Consider the following 23,110-nt stretch of genomic DNA (forward strand, 5'->3'; position numbering starts at 1 on the left):
GTGAGCAAGCAGATGGGCTAATAGATAGCTGTGTCATTCAAAGTTTCAGGCCTGAATTTAGCCATTTATTCCAAACAGTATCATTTAAAATAATAATTTTGGGTTAATAATTTTGGAAAGGTTAAGAGGCCCTTTCTCCATCATTTAATCATGGAAGTACTGCTGTGTGTGGGTGTATATTTTATTTACTTAGATAAAAACCGTCGTGGTTCTATCATACGAGAAAGCGTAACGGTTGTCTAGCATGTTACGAAACAGAATATATATGGGACCGCTGCATTATGCATTTGATGCTAAGCTTGTAGGCTTCCTTGGAAGAGCTCTGTGTATGCGTGTCAGTGTAATGAGTCTGCAAGGACACATTACAGACGGTATAAATGGTACATGCTGTAAATTTAAAGGATCAAATGAATGCAGTAAACTTGAATTAATCACATGTGTTAAATCTGACTGTTCTATTAATAATACCTTTAACTTTTTATTGAACATTGGTGTATTGTATCATATTTCTGTTTTCGTCATTTTGTTAAAGCAAAAAGCTATGGAGAGGCTGTGCGTTACAGTAATTTTACCATGGATAACAGGGTCTAAGATCACCCTTACATGTGGTGAAATCACTGTAACACACTGCATTTCACACTGATTTAATATTACATTAGATATTCAAAACTTAAACAACTATGCTATTACTGCTCTTAATATAGTGGTCCTGACATAAAAGTAAACTGAATGTAATTGTGATGTCCCAGTGATTTGTGATCTCATTAGTTGGTCTTGTCTAGCATTAGTAGGGGATCTCATCGGATATGTGTCCTGGTGTGTGTGGTAGCAGTGCTTACTGTAGGTGTGCGGCTCTAAGGGGACAGGCTGATCCTCTCTATGAGTAACAGCAGTGTTAGCTGCAGACGTTGGCTCTAATAAAGGTAATTTAGACCTGCCAACAACCCCCAATGGGTCTCTTCAAGCCCCCCCGAGCGCATACACAACCTCCACACATAAATCATTCTCCCTTTCTCTGCACTGGTAGGTGCACTGTTTGTCTGAGTGTTTACTTGTTTGTGTGTGTGTGTGTGTGTGTGTGTGTGTGTGTGTGTTAGGTTACCTATGTGTGCTTTCTGTACCTCCTGTTATCTAGTGCTTTTGGCTTTTCCTGATACAGCTCCTTGTTACATTATGAAATTAAATATGCAGTGATAATGAGAAAGATAAAAACAGAGAAAGTATAGAATAGCGTGCAACACAGTTACGCTAAAGTATTCAAACTGTAATTGGTTATACAATTCCTTAAGTTCATGTTCTACACTCTCTTTATATCTGTCTATCAGGTCTTTGCTCTCTCTCTCTCTCTCTCTCGCTCATTAAATTAGATTCCCACTGGGTCAAAGCAGACGATATCCAGCACTCTGACCTGAACCGAATCAGGGTGTTATGGGAGAGTGGGCGGTACTGACTTCGCCGCCAGAGAGACGGTCACCCCCTGCTGGGCTGATGGAGCCTCTCACAGACACACTTTTGTGCAGGCCGCTCCATTAACTTTCAGCATCACAAATGAGGGATCTCACCTCCATAACAGATTCTTATTGTTAATGAAATGGTTTCTTGATGAGTGACACCATGGTCAGTTGAAATAGTGTGGATGAATGAACAACCTTAAAGAAATAGTTCACCCAAAAATGACAAATCCGGCCATCATTTACTCACCCTCATGTTGTTCCAACCAAAGTAACTTCCTTCTGTGGAATACAAAAGAATATGTTAGGCAGAATGTTAGCCTCAGTCACCATTTACTTTCATTGGCTAACATTCTGATTAACATATCCTTTTGTTTCTATGGAAGAAAGTCATAAGGGTTTGGAACAACATAAGGGTAGATAAATGATTACAGAATTTTCATTTTTAGGTAAACTATCCCTTTAAAGATAGGGGTTGGGAACACAGAGATCAAAGAGCCGTGGGGCATTTAGTAATTATCATGCATGTTTTCAGCATTTGTATGGAACACATCCAGGCTATTAGAATACAAAGGCAAATAAAAGTGCAAAACAACAAGGAATACTCTCGAGCTTTCTCAGTGGAAACAGAATGGAAATTGACTGTTATGTTTGATTATTTCTCTTCTCCATTCCCTTGGTTGTCTCACTAGTGCTAAAACAGCTAAAGGTGGGCGAGATCACGGGAACGGATTGCATTGTTGATGAGCACTGGGCACAGGCAGCTATGAATGGTAGAGCAGGCTTCAGAGAGAGACCTATTCTACATAGTTGTAAGAGAAGAAAGTGAGAGAGAAAGAGTGAAATGCAAGGAAGCATGATGCTTCATCAGTTTGTGAGTGGGCCACTACTGCCTCAGGTGTGCACAGAATGAGTAAATGAGTGATTGCAAGAGGAAGAAGGAAGATAGCTTTTTCACCAGGGCAGAGTTCAAACGCAGAGCGGTAAGAATTACAGTTGAGCTAAATGCAAGGCAACTTATATGAAGCAGGAATGGAGGTTATGTAACCAGTGGGACTCACAAGGCTATCAAGGATCCAGTAATCCTTCATCTGTCTTGTGCTATGATTAAAATACAGTTCCATATATCTCACTGTATGTCATTTAAGATCATTAGCAAGACAAAACTGATGGGGATCGGGAAAACTGAATTTCTGTGAGAAGGTCTGACTCATCCAGAATCTATTTTCAGAAATAATATAAAAATAAAACAAGCAACATCAACAAAGCTGAAAAAAGGTGAGCACTGAGAACTGTAGCATTTAAAGGAATAGTTTATCCAAAAATGAATGTGAAGATTTTCAGTGAATAACTAATTTAAAAACTGTTCCTCACAAAATTAATTGTATGGCTTCAGAAGACTTCAAGGGATAGTTCACTCAAAATTTTTAATTATCTCACCATTTACTCACTCTCATGCCATCCAAGATGTGCATGACTTTCTTAATTCTGCAGAAGACAAACAAAGATTTTAAGAAGAATATCTCAGCTCTGTTGGTCCTTTCAATGCAGAAGGCAAATAAAGATTTTAAGAAAAATGTTGGCCAGAAATCTGAAGGTCCAAAAGAAAATATAAAAGCAGCATAAAAGTATTTCATAAGACTCCAGTGGTTAAATACTTATCTTCAAAAGCAATGTTTGTGGGTAAGAAACTATTTTCACTATTTAAGTCCTTTTTAAATATAAATCTCCACTTTGATCTGGTCACTGCACGATAAACACACCCATCACCTTCTACTGCAGTCTGTGCCGGAATCTCCACACTTAACCTGGATCTGCTGATGTTATCATTTATTGTTAATAAATCCTTTGAACTGTTCCTCTGCTCTTGGGTCTCTTTGTCTCATCTTTGTGACAGAGCAATCTAGCCAGGATGGACCCAGCGGATGAATCTACTCTTCGCTCTGCACTGCCTCAGCAGGTAGCCTTACTGGAACATCAGCAGGTTCAGATCTCTGCTTCTAACTGGACTCTGGAGATGATGGCGTCGCTGCTCACCTTTTTTGTTCAACAACTCCGGAAGTGGGATCAGTTCCTGCATGGGCTTTCTGATGTCATCCAGGATGAAATATATCCCTTGGTCCTGCCTTTCCCACTTTGATGATTTGGTGGCTCTGGCCATCCGATTGGATTGACGTCTGTCCCTAGGCCGCCATCGCCATTCACCACCATACCCAGTCCACAGTTTTGGCCAGGTCACTGGACTCCCGGTCCGAGGCAGAGCCCATGCAGATTTGTAGGGCTCAGATTTCTCATAAGGTGAAGCAGGGATGCCTCATTCAAGGGCTCTGTTTTCATTGTTTTGTTGCAGGATGAAATGGCAGATATAGGGAGGCCATGAACAGGTATATCAATGATTCTCTGGCAGTTGGTCCCATCTGCCCTTCCTCTTTGCCGTCAGTGGTTGGGTTCTTCTTCGTGGAGAAGAAGGGCGGCTCGCTTGGACCTTGCATAGATTATCGGGGGCTGAATGACAATACGGTGAAGAATCATTATCCTTTGATGACCTCAGCCTTCGAACTCTAGCAGGGAGCGTCCATCTTTACGAAGTTGGACTTGCACAACGCTTATCACCTTGTCCGGATTAAGTAGGGAAATGAGTGGATGCAGCTTTTAATTCCCATAGGGGGCACTTTGAATATTGGTTATGCCTTTCGGATTGGTTAATGCCGTCTTCCAGGGGCTTGTGTATGATGTGCTAAGAGACATGGTTGACCTTTTTGTGTTTGTCTATTTAGATGATATTCTGATCTTCTCCCAGAATATCCAGGACCATTTTCAGCACGTCAGGATGGTGCTTCAGCGACTGCTAGATAATCGGCTGTTTGTCAAGGTGGAGAAGTGCGCTTTTCATGCACAGTCGGTTCCGTTCCTGGGGTTAATTTTTACATCTGAGATGTTTCTAAATTAAAGAAGCAGTTATCTACTGCGGCAATTTTGATAACTCCCGATCCTGCATGTCAGTTTGGGGTGGAGGTGGATGCATCGGAGGTTGGAATCAGAGAGGTCCTGTCGCAGCACTCTTCCTCGGACGGAAAGATGCATCCGTGTGCTTTTACGTCATGGTTCCAGTGAGTTTGTCGGTCTGTTTGTTTTGTTATTTCTCTCCCTCATGTGTCTCTGGTGATGTTGGTATGCGTAATCAGTGTTTCCATGGGAGCCTTGATTGTTCCCATAGGAAAGCTGATCATGCCACTTATTAGCGTGCTAGCAGCACATGTCTGTCCACTAATTCTCTGCCCATTTAAGCCCTTCTTTGTGTCATGTTCTTTGCTAGATTGTTGTTTGGAATTGGTTCTGTATCACGTATCTGTTTTGGTTGCCTGTCTCTGTCCACGTGTCAGGAGTGTGGTTGCCTTTCAGATTGATGAAATTAACATTAACCAAGTGTTTTTTCATTAATAAGTGATGAAAAAGTATTGTTCCCTGTCAGCTCATGTTAACTAATGTAGTCAACTAAGTTAACTTATTGTAAAGTGTTACTGACTTAGAATATAGTGCACAAGTCGTATGGGTGATACTCTTACGGTTCGTTTTTGGTAATTGTGATGCTTTCCAGCTCCAGTCCTCTTACACTTTCACGGTATAAAAAGTGGCCAGGATATTGTTCAGAAAGTCACCTTTTGTGTTCCAGGGAAGAAAGAAAGTCATATTGGTTTGGAACAACAAGGAAGCAAATAATGATAGAATTAAAAGACGCAACAAAGAATAAAAAGGGGGCTTCTGTCGCAGGGTTGGCGGTTTGATTCCCAGCCCATGTGACTCCACATGCCGAAGTGTCTTTGGGCAAGACACTGAACCCCAAGTTGCTCCCAATGGCAGGCTAGCGCTTTGCATGGCAGCTCTGCCTTCATTGGTGTATGAGTGTGTGTGAATGGGTGAATTGTACAGTGTAAAGCACTTTGGTAACTGCTAAGGTTAAAAAAAACGCTATATAAGTGCAGACCATTTACCAAAAAGATTTTCTACAGCAATAAATCAAGGTCAAAACTAAATTTCCTTTGATCCATCAGAGTATTGAGTTCAGCTGCTGAAAACATATCCCTTTAGCACTTCCAAATCACCCACACAAATTACCTCAACACTCACCATACTTATTTGCAATCATCAACCACTTTTTAGAAGCTCCAACACTATCTGTGTGTATGCCTGTTTATGAAAAGAAAAACGAAAAACGAAGCCATATGATTGCGCCACATAATTTAAAAACGTAAACTTTTTAAACAAATTTCATGTCCATTAAACTGTGATTTTTAAGAAAATATGTTGAACTCATGGTGAACAAATTTAGCAAAGGTGTTAAAAAAACTGACATCAGACTCTATTAATTGTTCCGAAGTCATCCAGTGAAAGCAAAGTTCCACACATAAGTGGGAGGACAAAGTGGCTGGCTAAATTGTAAAAATATGAGTGCATTGTGGAAAGTTTAAGTGAGTGTTTTCTCCAGAGCATCAATACTCATTCACGAAGACACAGAGCGAATGAAAAACACTGGCCTGTCTCTGCCTAAATGTAAAATGCTTTTTGAAGGTGCGAAAAGCTGTGAAATATTTATGAATGGCTTTATCTTGCAGGATTTTAAAAGAAGGCTGAGGAACTCTTGGCATTCCATGCTTCCTCTGGTTGGTATTTGGTCCATTGGGGCCCCTTTATGAGTTTCTCCTGCCTTGAACCACAATGCAGAGAGCAATGTAGAGAACAGCTAATCAGCACTCTGTCCAGAAGATGCAACCAGTTTGTGGGAAATCAGAAGAGCATGGAAGCCTTTCACCTGGGCTTGTGTTGCATCAGTCTTGCCTCCGAGCTGAGAAGAAATCTCTCTTTTCATGCTACTCAAGCATCTGTTTCCTTTTCCCAAACAAAAACAAATCTCAGACCCATTCAGTCAGTAAGTCCATCGTTCTGGACTCAGTGGTGTGACTTTTGTTAGAAGTGGTGGCTGGAGGAGTTTGTCAACATATTTGAGGCTTCTGGGTGAACCCCCACCCACTATTAAAGCAATCCACAGAGGATGTGGTATTGAATGAATGTTCATGAAAAATCTCCATGTTGCTATGATACCTCTATTGAACAAAGAGCGAGGGAGAAGAACGCAATTTCCCACCGTCTTTCTTGCTTGGAGGGTGTGGGCTCCGTGGAGATGGCTGGGGTCTGACACGTCAGATAGGACTGACTGAAAAGAGACTCTGGGTTTTGTTAGTGTTTGTGAGACACAGCAAGCAAGGCATTGTTTTGCTATGTGAAACCAAAGAGGAAGATATATTCTCCATCTGCACAGTTGACAGTGTGAGACACAGTGAGAGGAATGCACTGCATGCATTTAATCTAATGATTCCATTTGCTTCACTCGAGCAATACTGCACTCTTCTGAAACTGATGCATAATTACAGTACCTTCTAAACAAACTTAATTTCCAATATTCTCTTGCGGAAACTGGAGTACAAACTCAAACACAGGTTTGTTTTTAAGATAAGAGCTAATTCCTTGAGTCGAAGTGGGGCTGCTTGAGGACTGTCAAATGATTCAAGTAGGCCTAACTTTTTATTAACCTAAACTTTATTAGTTCTGTGCAGTAATTTGGGGGAAACATAAGTCATTTGGTAAATGAAAAGCTATTTGGTAAATGTACTGTCAAGCCCATTTGTGGAAACATCTTGAATTAAAAGAAAATTTTCAGAAACAATGTTCTACTGAGTAGTCCCATAGCATCAACAGTTTGAATTGGGAACCCAAATTCAGAGGGATAATGAGGCCTGGTAATGAAAGCTGGGATGGGACAAAAGAAAAAACACAGATGAAAGAAAGTACAAAGACTTTTTTGGGGGCTTGTTAATGTTTGTACCCAACAGGGCACTGTCTTGATTAGCTCACCGTATATTTCCCTCACTTCTGTGATGCTCTGAAATGTCCTGATGGGTGCATCTGCAGGAATCTTAATATGCAGTAATGATCAGAGCTGCCGAGTGTCCGGTCAGAGACACCCCGTCGATTGTTCACCAACACATTTTCCATAATAATGCTGATAATAACTCTGTATGTCATGATAGCAAATATGGGACTTTTTGGAATTCCAATGCCAAGTTCAAAAATCAGGAAATTTATTTTTTACTTTCCAGTCTCTGGAAGTTTTTTAATATGTAATTTTTAAAGTGCATTGTGAAGCTACTGGAAAGTTTGTTCAGGCTATTAAAAAAGTGTTCTAGGTTCAAAACAAGTTAAGCTCAATAGACAGCATTTTTGTCATAATGTGTATCACTATAAAATTATTTAGGCTCATCCCTTATTTATTTAAAAAAGTAAAGATTTTAGTTACAATAAGGCACTTACACCAATCAGCCACAACATTAAAACCACCATTCTGTAGGTCCCCCTCATGCCACCAAAACAAAGACTGTTGTGTGTGAAAATTAAAAAGTTACTCAGACCAGCCAGGCACCAACAATCATCCATGTGATTATCTTATCAGCCAATCGTGTGGCCGCAGTGCAGTGCATAAAATCAAGCAGATACGGGTCAGGAGCTTCAGTTAATGTTCACATAAACGATCTCTAGAATTTACTCATAATGGTGCCAAAAACAAAAACATCCAGTGGGTGGCCGTTCTGTGGATGGAAATGCCTTGTTGATGAGAGAGGTCACCTGAGAATAGCCAGACTGGTTTGAACTGACAATGTCAACACTAACTCAGATGACTGCTCTGTACAATTGTGGTGAGAAGAATAGCATCTCAGATTGCTATTGGCGCTGTTTTGTCAGCACAAGAGGGACCTACACAATATTAGACAGGTGTTAGACAATATTAGACAATAATAATGTTGTGACTGATTGGTGTACAATGTAAAGTGAATGGAGCCAGTCCACAAACTTTACAGTACAAACTGATTCAAAAATATTGCCACACGATGCAACCATTATACTGTTAACATGATACTAATATGTACACTCACCTAAAGGATTATTAGGAACACCTGTTCAATTTCTCATTAATGCAATTATCTAATCAACCAATAACATGGCAGTTGCTTCAATGCATTTAGGGGTGTGGTCCTGGTCAAGACAATCTCCCGAACTCCAAACTGAATGTCAGAATGGGAAAGAAATGTGATTTAAGCAATTTTGAGCGTGGCATGGTTGTTGGTGCCAGACGGGCCGGTCTGAGTATTTCACAATCTGCTCAGTTACTGGGATTTTCACGCACAACCATTTCTAGAGTTTACAAAGAATGGTGTGAAAAGGAAAAACATCCAGTTATGTGGCAGTCCTGTGGGCGAAAATGCCTTGTTGATGCTAGAGGTCAGAGGAGAAAGGGCCGACTGATTCAAGCTGATAGAAGAGCAACTTTGCCTGAAATAACCACTCGTTACAACCGAGGTATGCAGCAAAGCATTTGTGAAGCCACAACATGCACAACCTTGAGGCGGATGGGCTACAACAGCAGAAGACCCCACCGGGTACCACTCATCTCCACTACAAATAGGAAAAAGAGGCTACAATTTGCAAGAGCTCACCAAAATTGGACAGTTGAAGACTGGAAAAATGTTGCCTGGTCTGATGAGTCTCGATTTCTGTTGAGACATTCAGATGGTAGAGTCAGAATTTGGCGTAAACAGAATGAGAACATGGATCCATCATGCCTTGTTACCACTGTGCAGGCTGGTGGTGGTAGTGTAATGGTGTGGGGATGTTTTCTTGGCACACTTTAGGCCCCTTAGTGCCAATTGGGCATCGTTTAAATGCCACGGCCTACCTGAGCATTGTTTCTGACCATGTCCATCCCTTTATGGCCACCATGTACCCATCCTCTGATGGCTACTTCCAGCAGGATAATGCACCATGTCACAAAGCTCGAATCATTTCAAATTGGTTTCTTGAACATGAAAATGAGTTCACTGTACTAAAATGGCCCCCACAGTCACCAGATCTCAACCCAATAGAGCATCTTTGGGATGTGGTGGAACGGGAGCTTCGTGCCCTGGATGTGCATCCCACAAATCTCCATCAACTGCAAGATGCTATCCTATCAATATTGGCCAACATTTCTAAAGAATGCTTTCAGCACCTTGTTGAATCAATGCCACATAGAATTAAGGCAGTTCTGAAGGCAAAAGGGGGTCAAACACAGTATTAGTATGGTGTTCCTAATAATCCTTTAGGTGAGTGTATATTATAATAAGTTGTAATATTGGTTATAAATTTACACAGACCAGGTTAGTAAGCAATATCACAATAAAATCATACTAGCACATATGATGTTTAAGTTTTATGGCTATACATTTGAAACAGTGTGTATTCAACCCATTCACTTTCAAGTGACTTACTGTTACCGTGACTTTTATTTATTTTTTATAAACAAGGAATGAGTCTAAATTAATTGTTGTGGTAATCAAAATAATGCCACAAATGCTGCCGATGGAGCTTGAGTTGAATTGACACCAGAACATTAATTTAAAGGTTAAATATATCAAGCTACCGTTATCTCATAACGCCAGAGCACACCTATGAAGATTACTTGAAAGATATGAAGGTGACAGCAGTGAACAGAGATGGCCATAATGAGCAAATTATTATTGTACGCCAATTATTATTATTTCCTCTCTGGGTGAAAAACTGTAACGCACTCTTTCTCTCTCACTCTCTAACTCTCTTGATAGAAGGCTGTGATCTCTGCTCTATTAGCAGTTGTATTGGCAAAAGAAACAGACCTGGTTGTGGAGTGTCATTAAATAGTTCTCTGGAAGCTGCTGAACTGCATCCTAGAATACAGTGGAATAATTAACTCAAAAATGGATTTGGCTTCCTCTCTAAAGAAAAAAATTTGCTTTTGTTATTCAGCCACTCTGGTCACTGTTCCATACAGGGAATCCAAACTGCTTTCTTTAAACCTGCTGAACAAGGCTTTAATTCTGTAGATCATGTCAACACTGGCAATGAAAACAGTGAACTTCAAATGACTTCTCTCAAAGGGATAAATGGACAATACTAGAAAGCCCACGGACTGAACAAATACATTTCTATTTGGATGTAACAGGGGCTCGCTGATGCTGTCCTCTTATTCCTTTATGTCTTTATGATAAAAGAGGGTCACTAGATCTCTACAAACCTGAATAGGTCTGGTGTGATATTGCATTGAGAAAGGAAAAAGAAGGATCCTTCATTTCCTCTTATTGACTCCGGAGGCCATACTTGACATCATTTATAAATACCATAAAATAGCGTTTATATGCATGTTTGGGTATGTTCAGTGTATGAATGCAGCTGTATAGTTGGTGGCTGTTAAGATCGCTTCTTTTTTAATAATATAGTTTGAATAGGTTATATGCCACTATCCACGAAAATGGTTCAATTGTCATCCTATTTCTTTGTTTTAAAGTATATTACCTAACAAAATTAATAAAGCATGAATAGTAGGTAGTTTTAAACTTATACACACACACACACATACTGTATATAACAAATGTCCTGTATGTATGTACACCCTTCCACCTTTAAAACTGTGATTGCTGCCTGTCTTGTCTTTCTTGAATTAAAATCATACAGCAGTTTAATCATTTTGACATTGTTTGTTGAATTCATATTCAATAAATTGTAGAAGAAAAAAACACATACAGAAATATTTAGCTGGCTCCCATATTTTGTGCCCTAATAATAATAATAATAATAATAATAATAATAATCCCAGTTGGACCGTTTCTATAGCGTGGCAGGAAGACAGCAAAGAACTCAAATTTCATTTAAAATATTTTCAAACAAATAATAAATACCTGTGACAAAATTATTTTAAGAATACTTATAAAATATTGTTCATTATTTATGGGAATTAAGTTTCCCAAAATAAGTGTCTAAAAACCAATATTTATTTTATTAATTATATACTGTATATATGTGTGTGTGAATTTGTACATCTCAGTCTCTCTTTTTCCTCCCTAGTCCCTATTCCCCTCTAACATCATTAATAGAAACAATACTGAAATGACCAGGAGTAAGACCATTCTCTCGTGTTATAGCAGAAGCGTGTAGCCTAAACATAAGGAAAATAAACAAAGGTCCTCCCTGTCTCTCCCATGCGGTCCAGCTGTTCAAGAGCACCATCATTTGTTTGAGACAAGCCAGCCCACCTCACAGTGAAAAACAGCATCTCTACAGTCCATTCATAAATCATCTCATCAGTCTGACATTTGTATGGAATGAGGAAACAACTGGCTCCATTCATTCAAGCTTAAACAAGGCTACAGTTGGCAAACAGTATGGGATAAATACTGAATGAATCTAACTGAAATCCATGGTGACAGAAAACGTAAATAAGCAAATGTCTGTCTGAGTGATCTCTTTTGCTATGACAACATTCGCTACATGGACAATCGTACAGGTGACTGGAGATTAGACAAAAATTAGCAGTGGAATCTATATCAATGTAATTAGCAAAGCGTTGTTTTTGCAATAGTATTCCATTGTCCTTACAGCATCTTGGAGGCTTGTTAGAGAGGGTAACCTGAGAAACATTATTGCCAGGGATTAACAATAAAGGAGCTTCCACATGCGTCAATGCTCTATGGAGTGAAGCGTAAGCTTGAGCGTTCCTCCTGATTGAAACTGTTTGAACATGTTTGAGTGCTGCATTGCAACGCTTGACTGAAGAGCAACATGGCGCTCAAAGTTCAAACAATTTTAACTTTGACCTCATTTTTGCTGACCCTATCAAAGCGTCAGATTAAAGGAAAATTCTGATGATGATGCATCATTACTTGGGCAGTGCCTGGGCTAAAATAAAAAAACAAGACGTTGCCTGCAATGCTTTTCATTTGATCAAAGAGTTGCATGGTGCTAGTGTTGATGCCCAAACATAAATCATGTGAAAGCCCCTTTAGGATTACAGAACTATCACTCTCCTTATCGGGACAGTGCTGCGTTGTCACTACGTCTTAAATTAGCTACAAAACTAAATTGTTGCACACTTAATTTGGTCTTCTGTGATATATCAAACCATGTTCTTTGGAATCCTGCTAACTTAAAAGATAGATATATTATCTAAAGTTACAGGACCCTGTACTTAACAACTTTAATAAGGGAATGAACTACAATCCCAAAAAGCATTGTGAATGATGCAATGGAATTTAAAATGATCTTGATTTAATAGTAGAGTGTAGAAAGTCTTAGTTACATCATTCACAGTATGTCACACAAGTGGGCAGTCGCTGCAGAGGCTATTTGGCACACTTTATTGGACACAATTTTCTGATTGGTGGATCTTTCTCTTCAGGATTCATGTGTACTGGATTAATGGGTACTGTACTTCTTCAAAAGGATTTCCTCTATTCAGCACAATTTCTAAAAACATTGAAAACACAAACTGATGCCTTCAACAGAACAAATACAATTGATTAACAACCTCAGAGCTCATGGTAGGTCTGACTTAAAAGGTCTGTAATTTGTTTTTTAAAAATGAATTTGCCTATGGATTAAAATAATGTGATTTTTACTTCCAGAACCAGACTTTTGTGCTCTATTGTTACAAATGAAAAACCTTAGAAATGATTTGTTGTAATTTTTTTGGGAAAGGTTTACTGAAATATACATATAGATATATAAATATATTTATTTTTGAAATATAGAAATATGTTGCACAACATAACATTTATAATTTTTTAGGTAGGCCCAGTTAAAATAATAGCATAGTATAAAAAATTATTTTAAGTTAAAGTTACTTTACTGGCAGTAAATATTAGGAACATTACTAAGTAAAGTGGTTTTGGGGGACATGATGTCACCCCTACTCCAGAGCATTTCTAACTGTATTAGAATCAGGGTTACACATACAGGCATATTTGTGCCATTAACACCTACCAATGCAGTAGCACAGCAGTACAGAGAGCAGTATAGAAACGGCCATGGCGCTGAGAGCTGTGCACCTCCATGAGCAGTACTTGGAGGACTTCTTGAACTTGAAGGCGCTGCGGGAGAGAGTGTTGCGGGGCAGGGGCCGGGTGGGGGGTGAGTAGACTGCCCCCGTGGCCATGGTGTAGCCTGGCGTGGCCGTGCTGAACAGAGGAGTGGTACCGGTGCCTGTCTTAAAGAGAAAGTGCCTGAAAGAAAGAGAGAAGAAAAAATGAGCATTTTCTTTCATTTTGTAAGAATACATTTTTGTAAGACATTTTCATTTGACACTGAACAGCTCTGGGCAAAACAGAACGATGCCAAGAATTCAAACTTGTCTTATACAGCTCATACAGTCAGAAAATGTTTAATAAAACATTCAAACTTACAGTTTTATAGGAAGCTTGGCATATTAAGTGTAAATGAGTTCAAATGAATAGTTAGAGTGGCACAGTCATTACTAACAGAGCGAGTGGGGCTCAGTACAGGAAGTGAGGTGCACAGCCCTCCCACAGCACTGCCCTGCTCCTGAACAGCTCCCGCTAAGCTAGTGTCACCCTTCCCTCTGATTGGCACTTCAGGTATGATTGGCTAACAGAAGCCCTTGGCATGTGGTAATTACAGTGGGCAGATATTACCATCACATTTATTAAACCTGAACTTTCTGTTTGCCTGCACACCGCAGTGAAAATCTAGCCCTCTTCACACAATTTTCAACCTTTACAAAACACATCTCAATCAAAGCCCTAGTGTTTGACTTTTCTTAAGCCTGCTGTTTCTTTGCCTGAACGAAAGAAGGGAAATGTGAAATATTTTGTGTCAGTGTCTGTGTGGAGCTTTCAACTATATATTTGGATTCAGCTGGACATAAAGGAATAGTTCACTCTAAAATACAATTTCTGTCACCATTTACTCACCCTCATGTCATTCTTGAATACAAAAGGAATTTTTATATGAATAATCTGGTTCACCTTTTTAATAAAATGGCAGTTGAAAACAATGCAAGTTCTCAAATGAACACGCGAGGCACTGTGAATTAGTTTTTCTCATAGTGCTAATTAACACAGGAAGGATGTCAAGATTTGCACTGAAAAAAAAATTATATTTTGGTTTGTTACTTCTAAAGATGTAGAAAATGACGCATGAGTCACATGCTCCTTTTATGATACTCTAGATCCTTTTTTAAGTTTTATTCCTTTTGTGTTCCATATAAGAAAGAAAGTCACACTGGTTTATAATGACAACAAGGAGAGTAAATTTGCACAAAATGTTCATTTTTGAACTATTCCTTTAATAGATGGTGATAAATATTTTTCTATTTAAAATAGAGGATTATTTTAAGTTCTTTCATATGTGCAGCATTTCAAGATCATATATTCCAAGGTGTAGACAAGGACTTTAAACATTTACTAAAGGCCTAGAAATAACCCTCTCCCACAACTAAAATCCCTCCCTTCATTAAACAACACAATTCATAAGCTTGCAGAGCAAAGCAATTCTCTAAAACTGCACAGTTGTCTATTCGATTGCATTCTTTATGTTGACAGATTGACCCATGAAGACACTGAACAATAGGACAAACAGATGATTCAAGCTGCGATATCAAATAACACTGAGCACTAAATCCAATTAGCGAGACAATTCAGCAATCTCCCTGCATTCGAATGCAGCAAGAGTGTGTGAGAGAGAGAGAGAGAGAGAGAGAGAGAGAGAGAGAGAGAGAGAGAGACTATGTTTTAGTGCAGTAAACAGTTGGTGCCAACTCACTGAAACTCCAATATTATCAATCAACCAAATCAAAGTCAAGATGCTGTGTCTAAAGATTCTCTGGCAGTCAGGATTTAATCTGTTAATGCAAGAATATCAATTAAAGAATTAGTCAAATTAAAATATTAAAGACTGTGTTACTTGATTTATGCAAGTGGTGAATCGATTAGCATATAATGGATTTTTATTGCAACTAAATTTAGATCAATAATTCCTAAGCAAGTATCAGTGTCAGAAGTGACTGCCAATCAATTGCCTCTTGAAAATTTACATTCATTGGATAACCGAACACAGGACAAGATATATACAATAGGAGGCTGGGCAAATGCAAGTTTGGATGGCTCAATACGGGGCTTATGGAGGGACTTTGACCATTTGGTTGGCTCAGTGCAAGCCTTCTGTTTGGGGAAAGGCGGGGTCTGGAGATTTAGCACTTTGGTTGGCTCAGTGTTGGGCTTGGCATCGGCAGCTGGCACCATGAGATGACTCAGGAGCACGTACCCGTCCCCATAGCCGCCATCGTGGCACACGGGAGGGAACACATCCATCTCTATTAAGTTGTCATGCCCATTTTCAAGAACTGCTTGCTTTGCTAATTTTCTACATGAGAAAGACAAACAATTAGAATAAAGGTCATCAGTGCTTTCTGGTGAAGAGACAGTCAAGCTATTTCTAATTATGAGTTTGGCAGCAAACCCAAAGAGCTTCCCAGACAGCAGTCAGTCATTTCTGAATGTACACCGAATGAAAGACAGACAAACAGTCGCAGGTGAACCCAGATGCAAGAAAAGACTCATAAAAGAAATATACTGCAGGTTTATGTGCAGTGAACCATTGAATTTTGTATTTTCTATTAATGTAAGCACTAGCGGAATATGTAAAATGGTGAATAGAGTCATAGAACAGCTCAACCACTCTAAATGACTGTAAAGTGTTACTGGTGGTCTGTCTACAGTACATCCACTCTAAGCTAAGTGTGTGAAATTAATTACTGTATTTCTTTTACAGTGTATAGTGTCCTCTGAGAGATAAATGAATCCCCAGAGGTGCACATAATCTAACACCAATGGAAAATCAATGATGATAGAAAACGTTTAAAACTAGGGGACCAAATGTGAAAATGTAAGAATCTGCTTTTAAAAACCCAATATGGATCAACCACTAATCAGAATATTGTCCCCATCTATATCTATGCTGATTAAAGCACTGAGGACAATATGGAGTTTTTTGTTTTATCTTCTCTCTCTTTTTCATAGACAAATTTTCTTGTGTAATGGAAACCAATGCACAGGATCCCAGGAATAATTTGCTTTGACTCTGCACATGACCTCCTGCATAACATCATTATGACCTCAGCTCTATACAGCTCACCCCTCCGACCTCACAGCAGGAGTTCAAACATTTACCTCAGCTTTTTACAACAAGTGACTTGCTGACATGTAACTCAATAACATGACTTGACCAAATGTTCATCCCTCTTGAATTACACTGCGGCCTGCCTTTACACAAACCATACAGCTGCGTTTCAAATGATTTATAAGCAGGTTAGAATTCAAATTTTTGCCCAAACTATGAAGACAGATCTAGCAAAGGGACAGAAAAAATAAATAAATATAAAGTAGCTCTGGCAATTCTAGGACACTTGAAAGACCCATTTCATTCACTTTGTCATGAAAATTATTAAAGAAACTGTTTATTACATTTTATAATGGTTTTAGATTCTATGAATTCACTCTACCCTCACAGTACACATGCCGTTTCATATAGCATTTATAGCCATAAAAGATTGGGTTTTATGGCACTTAATAGGATCACAGCAATAAGAGCATACGTGATGCATGCTTGAAAATAGTTTGGAAATTAAATGCTGAGATTAGACGCTCGGTAAAACATTAATACCTTAGTAACTTCACCTCCCATTACTCCACACAACGAGGAGTAATAGAACACATGCGGAGCAAAACAGTTATAAAATCTCCAGCTGTAGTGTCTGTGGACTGACTGGGGCATCTGGTGTTTAGGTAAGACTGGATAACACTCCTTTGACATAGAAGAGAGCGAACAGGGATTTGCAAGCATGAGGGACAGGATAACCATTGCTAATTGATTACAGGAGGCATGACATCAGGCTGGAAATTGCTATGCTAATCCATGTATTTCCTTTCACGTTTGTCATCCTATGACAAATGTCTTTACAGAAGATTTAGGTAGAGTGAACGCGTAACAGAACTGGAAAATAAGTTAACAATGCTTATATATGGTGATAGTATAGTCCACTTAAAGAAACATGAAAAACGTACTGAATTGGAAGTACTACTTGATAAAATATGAGAAATGATTAGAGGACTTTGTGTGAACTAAATAATGTTGGGGATGGAAAAACAGCTTTCTTTTGACAAGGACCTGTCACCTTGAAGAAAGAAATACTTATCTTTCTTTTCCTTTTACAGTTATGCTTCATTCACAAACAAAAGCCAATTTACCGTGCTTCATGCTTTTGAAAAATCCACATCAATAGTACAGTAAATATCTCTACAGTGATAAACTTGGTCTCTTGTAAAATTGGCTATAGACAGAGGCTTGAATGATTTTAAAATTCCAATTTATACTCCACATCAAAGTGTATAGGAAAAAGAGGAAACAATAAACCATATTAACCTGTTTGTGAAGGAAAATGCAAATAGGAGCTATTGTTATGTGCAAGGCCCCCCTTTAATACATGCTGTCTGCAATGTTTTCTCATGCAGCTACTGTGAATATGTGCAAGTTATAAAAGTGACAAAGTGGACAAAGTGTCAGTATTGAGTGATCCTTAGCACTTGAGGAGATAAGCCTGTATTGAGAGGCATCTCGCAGTTGCTGTGTGTTTTGGCTATGTGGATTGACCCTGCGATATGAGCTCTTCCCTGTTCCTTAACTGAGGGCGGAGATCACAGACAAAATAACAAAGGGTCTAAAAGTTGGGCCGGCACTGCAGGATGGTGTGTGATTGCACTCTGAACATAATGCCCTATCTGTCATTAATCATTTCTGCATTGTTTTCATTACAAAATATATATTGATGCAATATTGATGGATGATACTTTATTCTAATTACAATTTGATGCTTGGTTTTGTTTTGAAGCAATAAATCACTTCTCTTCACAACTGCTTACAAAAAAAAAAAAGAATCAGAAAAGTACTTGGGCACATTCAGAGCTCTTTTGCCCATTGCTTGAAGAAGTTATGTGACATTGGCCTTTAATTACATTTCCACCTGATAACAATTAGATATCTACAGTAAATAAGCTTTTGTAATCAAAAGCAATCAACAGCTTTCTCTCCCTTCCTCTCTTTTGACAAAAGTTGTCAGAGCTATCTTTAGCTGTCTACCTTTGTGGGGTTGCATGGGAGCTGACCTATGAGTCAAAAGTGCTTTGAGATTCACATGAGGGACTCCTGTGGCAGATGAGCACTTTGCATTAGCATGACTGGTTATTTCCACATGGAGAACAGGCTTGACTGAAAAAAGTGGCTACACATTCATGATCAAATCAAATCATTGATTAATTCTCATCATATTGTGATCATGATTAATTTTGGTTACCATCATTTTCATTGAAATACATCTTAACCCTCTAGGGTCCAGAGGGAAAAGTTTTGACATGCCTTGACATTTGTGCTTTACTTAAAAACACATTAATGGCTAAAGTCTAAAGTGATAACACTGTATTCAGCACAAACTGGGCTACAATAATATGTGAGCAACATGTGTGTACATGTTTGTATTTTTAAGAAAATAACGTTTATGCATGGTTTTTGAAAGTAATTGAAATAAGGCCATATAACACATACTAAACATTTGTCCACAATCCTTTTGAGAACTGGATCTTGTAGCCTAGAATTTTTGTAAAAAAATTATGTGAAAACCATCCTGATCAATCATTCATACAAAACAATATAATAATTGAACTTTTGTAAGACACTTTTAGTGTTAGAAAGGTAATATGCGAGGAGGCGTGAATGATCATGAATATTTATTGTAACTCACACCTGAGGAGACAAAAGACCCCTCCCCTGGGCATATCAATGAGGAATGTGACAGAAAGGGAATGAATGTGAGGAGACTTAATGATCAAAATCAAGTTTTAAGTTAATAGAAGTAATCTGACTATACATTTTCTTTACTTAAAGACTTTACTTAATTTTAGACCTACACTACCGTTTAAAAGAAGTCTCTTCTTCTCACCAAGACTGCATTTATTTGATCCAAAATACAGTAAAAACAGTGATATTTTGAACTATTTTTACAATTTAAAAGAAGTTTTCTATTGAATATATTCTAAAATGCAATTTGTGATCAAAGCTGAATTTTCAGCATCATTACTGCAGTCTTCAGTGTCACATGATCCTTCAGAAATCATTATAAGATGGTGATTTTCTAATATGGGCATATTTAAAGTGCATTTTACTCATTTAACCTGAACACATATTTGCAAGCACACACTTTGTTGATGATAATGAGGCAGCATAAACACTAGTTAAAATATAATCTAAACATTAATATTATTTTTATATCATATTACATATCATATTTATATCATACAGCATACAATTTAAATACATGCTTTAGCCGAAACAACATTTACATGTAACTAAAACTTGCTTATTAGGACATATTTAAAAAGTCAATACTCGAAATCCTGGCTGGCAAGTCTGTAAACAGTCCCACTAGTAAAATATGTACGTTTATATAAAATAGCATGTCATCTAATTAAAACTAAATTACTTACTCATCCGAAATTGTATCCTCGGCTTGATCAAGTCTCTCTTCAAAATACAAACGTTCATTGGAGTCCCGCTCTTCTTCTGAGGAAAATTGTAACTTTTCGTCACTATCCAGGAGTTTTCTCACTTGTGTATTGTGCTGTCTTTCATACTTTATTTTTACGGCACAGTCGGGGGCATTTACCATTTGATTTGATCGTCTCAGCACATTAGCGTATGAATGGCGCGCTCTACTGGTGTGTGTGATCACATTAGAGATAATTCGCTGAGCCAGGAGAAACTGTACATTACTTTGTTTCATACAGATTACATTGCAGGAGAATATTTGTTTAAAATTTGAATTGTTTTATTTAAAAGTAGACAGTTTAAGCTTTCTTTAGACATATGTTTCATGTTTGTGTGATAAGTATTCGCGGAGTATATTTCAGTTCAGTTTCAGTGACGTTTCAGATATATGCTCGCAAACCCAGAGACTGCTGACCGCTCACCCTTTTTATGTTCTTTCTTTTACAAAAGCACAAGGTTTTGTTGTTATTGTGAGTGTACACAAATAAAAGTAGACCCTTTATAGACTGTAATGATGTCTTACACTTATCTGTATGCTCCAAAATGACGGCGAATTTTATGTTGTTTCCGCTGTAATGACAAAAAATCCAGCAGGACGTGCCGCCACGTCCGTCGACCCCAGAGGGTTAATATGGGGTAACTACATTCCATATTGTTTATGTATGCAATTTTATGGATGTTATTTTTTCATCAGTAATTCAAGACAGTGCCTAAATGGCCAACATAACTTAAAATATGGAATAAATTATACAAGAGAGCAACAGAACAATACTAGGATACTTCTGTCCTAGTGAAGCTCAAACCCAGAATGCAGAAAATCTCCCTGTGCAGAGATCTAGCATTGCTCAGTTATTGTAATCAGTTGAGGACTGGCAGGTGTCCCAAGAGGCTTTTCTTTTGTGTACTCGAACAGCATAATCAAATAGCGATGACAGTAAGGACAGTAAAGGGAGGTAATTAACTGCGTGATCGCTTATACTCAATAGTCTATTGACACAAATTGTGCGCAAATTACAAGATGTTGGAAGCGTATGCTTAATAGTGATCTGGATTGCACCGCAAGGTGTGTGACAATGTCAATAATGCCTTAAAGGTACAGTCTGTAATTGCTTTAAACAATGCCACCTGAGCCCTGGGAACCAGAGTCATACTTGTAAACACAGGAAACCAGCTTTCATTGAAGCATATTGGAAAGGCACCATTTGAGGAATTCACTATACATAACAGCCTGCCTGTTAAACAAATTCTGAATTGTTCCTCTAATGAAATTTATGTAAAACAGTCACTAAATTACTTTGAATAATAACTTATCTGAGTGCAAGTGAATTAGCCAGATGAGAGTGAGGGTTGAATTGGGCAATTTTCTCCAAAGGCTAATGCAATCTACTGAAATGCTTTAATTTAGCCAGCGTCTCCTGCCTCAAACAAATCAATGGAGTTGATCAGTGACACATGTTGTGAAGCGGACGCATTTCCACACTCTGCCAGCGCGTTTTTATTCATTTAAAACTGATGTTTTTCATTACTTTCATCTAAACTTCACTGTAGTGTCTGTCGAGGAGCTGGATGTTTTGTTTATTTTATGTGTAAATAGCCAATCTGTATCAAGTAAACAGATGTTAAGTAAGCTCCAAGTCTAACTTGGAACATGGCACCTTTTAAACCAATGCTGCCATAATGACATGTAACAATGTGGGTTTTCCAGGGTAACTGAAAGGAGTGTGTGTTTATCTGGAAAGATGCGGCTCCAAAATTGTTTTTTACAAGCATCCCTATAGATTTAAGCTGAAACCGAATTTCTGTGTATGTGTGTGTCAGAGTGCCTATTGACTGCGTGTGGCCTAACGTGGTCTTCCTCGCAGCAATTTAATCTCTTTTCTTGATATCTACAGATATCTGCATAATGCTTTGTCGATATGAGTGGAGGAAAGCCAAGGTCGTCTTGAGGATATGATGTGACTACAGAGACAGAGTGAAAAGAAGAAAAAACAAACAGCAGGAATGAAAGTTGGAAGAGACAGAAAGCAAAGCAATGGGAGGGAATAAAAATGGACTAAAGTGCAGAGAAGTGTTGCAGTGGTTGACACAGCACAAACCAAAAGATCAAGACCACCACAAAGCTCTCGAGCAAAGAAAACTACTGAGCAATATGTTCAGAATGGAAAACACTAGCTTACTATTTACTGAATACAGCACAGTATACTCTGCATGCTGCCTACTTAAACAGTAATTAGTAAATCAGTAATTAATTAATTAAAATTACATTTAGTTTAAAATGTCTTACTATTTGGCAGTCCAATCAAATAATGAGAAAAGAAAAATATGTTTAAAATCACGGCAGGATTTTAGCTTTGGTTCATTTGTCACACTCGAAATGTTAAGCGATTCACATTATAAAATACAGTATTCCAAGCAGCATGTCCTATATACTGCTCATTTTGGAAAATGTACTAGGTCATCTGGTTAATCTATGCATAAAAAAAATTGCATACTATGCACTGTATATAGAGTTGAAGTCAGAAGTTTACATACACCTCAGCCAAATACATTCAAACTCAGTATTTCACAAGTCCTGACATTTAATCGTAGAAAAAATTGCCTGTTTTAGGTCAGTTAGGATCACTACTTTATTTTAATAATGTAAAAATGTCAGAATAATAGTAGAGAGAAATATTTATTTCAGCTTTTATTTCTTTCATCACATTCCCAGTGGGTCAGTTTACATACACTTTGTTAATATTTGGTAGCATTGCCTTGGGTCAAACATTTTGGGTAGCCTTCCACAAGCATCTCATTATAAGTTGCTGTAATTTTGGCACATTCCTTCAGACAGAACTGCTGTAACTGAGTCAGGTTTGTGGGCCTCCTTGCTCACACACGCATTTTCAGTTCTGCCCAAAAAGGATTGATGTCAGGGCTTTATGATGGCCACTCCAATACCTTGACTTTGTTGTCCTTAAGCCATTTTGACACATCTTTGGAGGTATACTTGGTGTCATTGTCCATTTGGAAGACCCATTTGCCACCGAGCTTTAATTTAATGGCTGATGTCTTGAGATGTTGCTTCAATATATCCAAATAATTTTCCTTCCTCATGATGCCATCTATTTTGATAAGTGCACCAGTCCCTCCTGCAGCAAAGCACCCCC

The 23,110-nt window shown here is 38.4% G+C and overlaps 1 protein-coding gene across 2 annotated transcripts in view; it reads right to left on the reverse strand.

Moving 5' to 3' along the window:
• The window catches only part of tenm3 (teneurin transmembrane protein 3), a 366,934-nt gene that overhangs the window by 117,002 nt on the left and 226,822 nt on the right, over positions 1-23,110 (reverse strand). For both annotated transcript variants that reach the window (XM_052126900.1, XM_052126901.1), the window contains one exon: positions 13,332-13,570. In XM_052126900.1, the coding sequence (XP_051982860.1) occupies positions 13,332-13,570 (239 nt within the window). The remainder of the gene's footprint in view (positions 1-13,331; positions 13,571-23,110) is intronic.

The sequence above is a fragment of the Xyrauchen texanus genome, chromosome 5 (genome assembly GCF_025860055.1).
Source record: "Xyrauchen texanus isolate HMW12.3.18 chromosome 5, RBS_HiC_50CHRs, whole genome shotgun sequence".
Lineage (NCBI taxonomy): Eukaryota > Metazoa > Chordata > Actinopteri > Cypriniformes > Catostomidae > Xyrauchen > Xyrauchen texanus.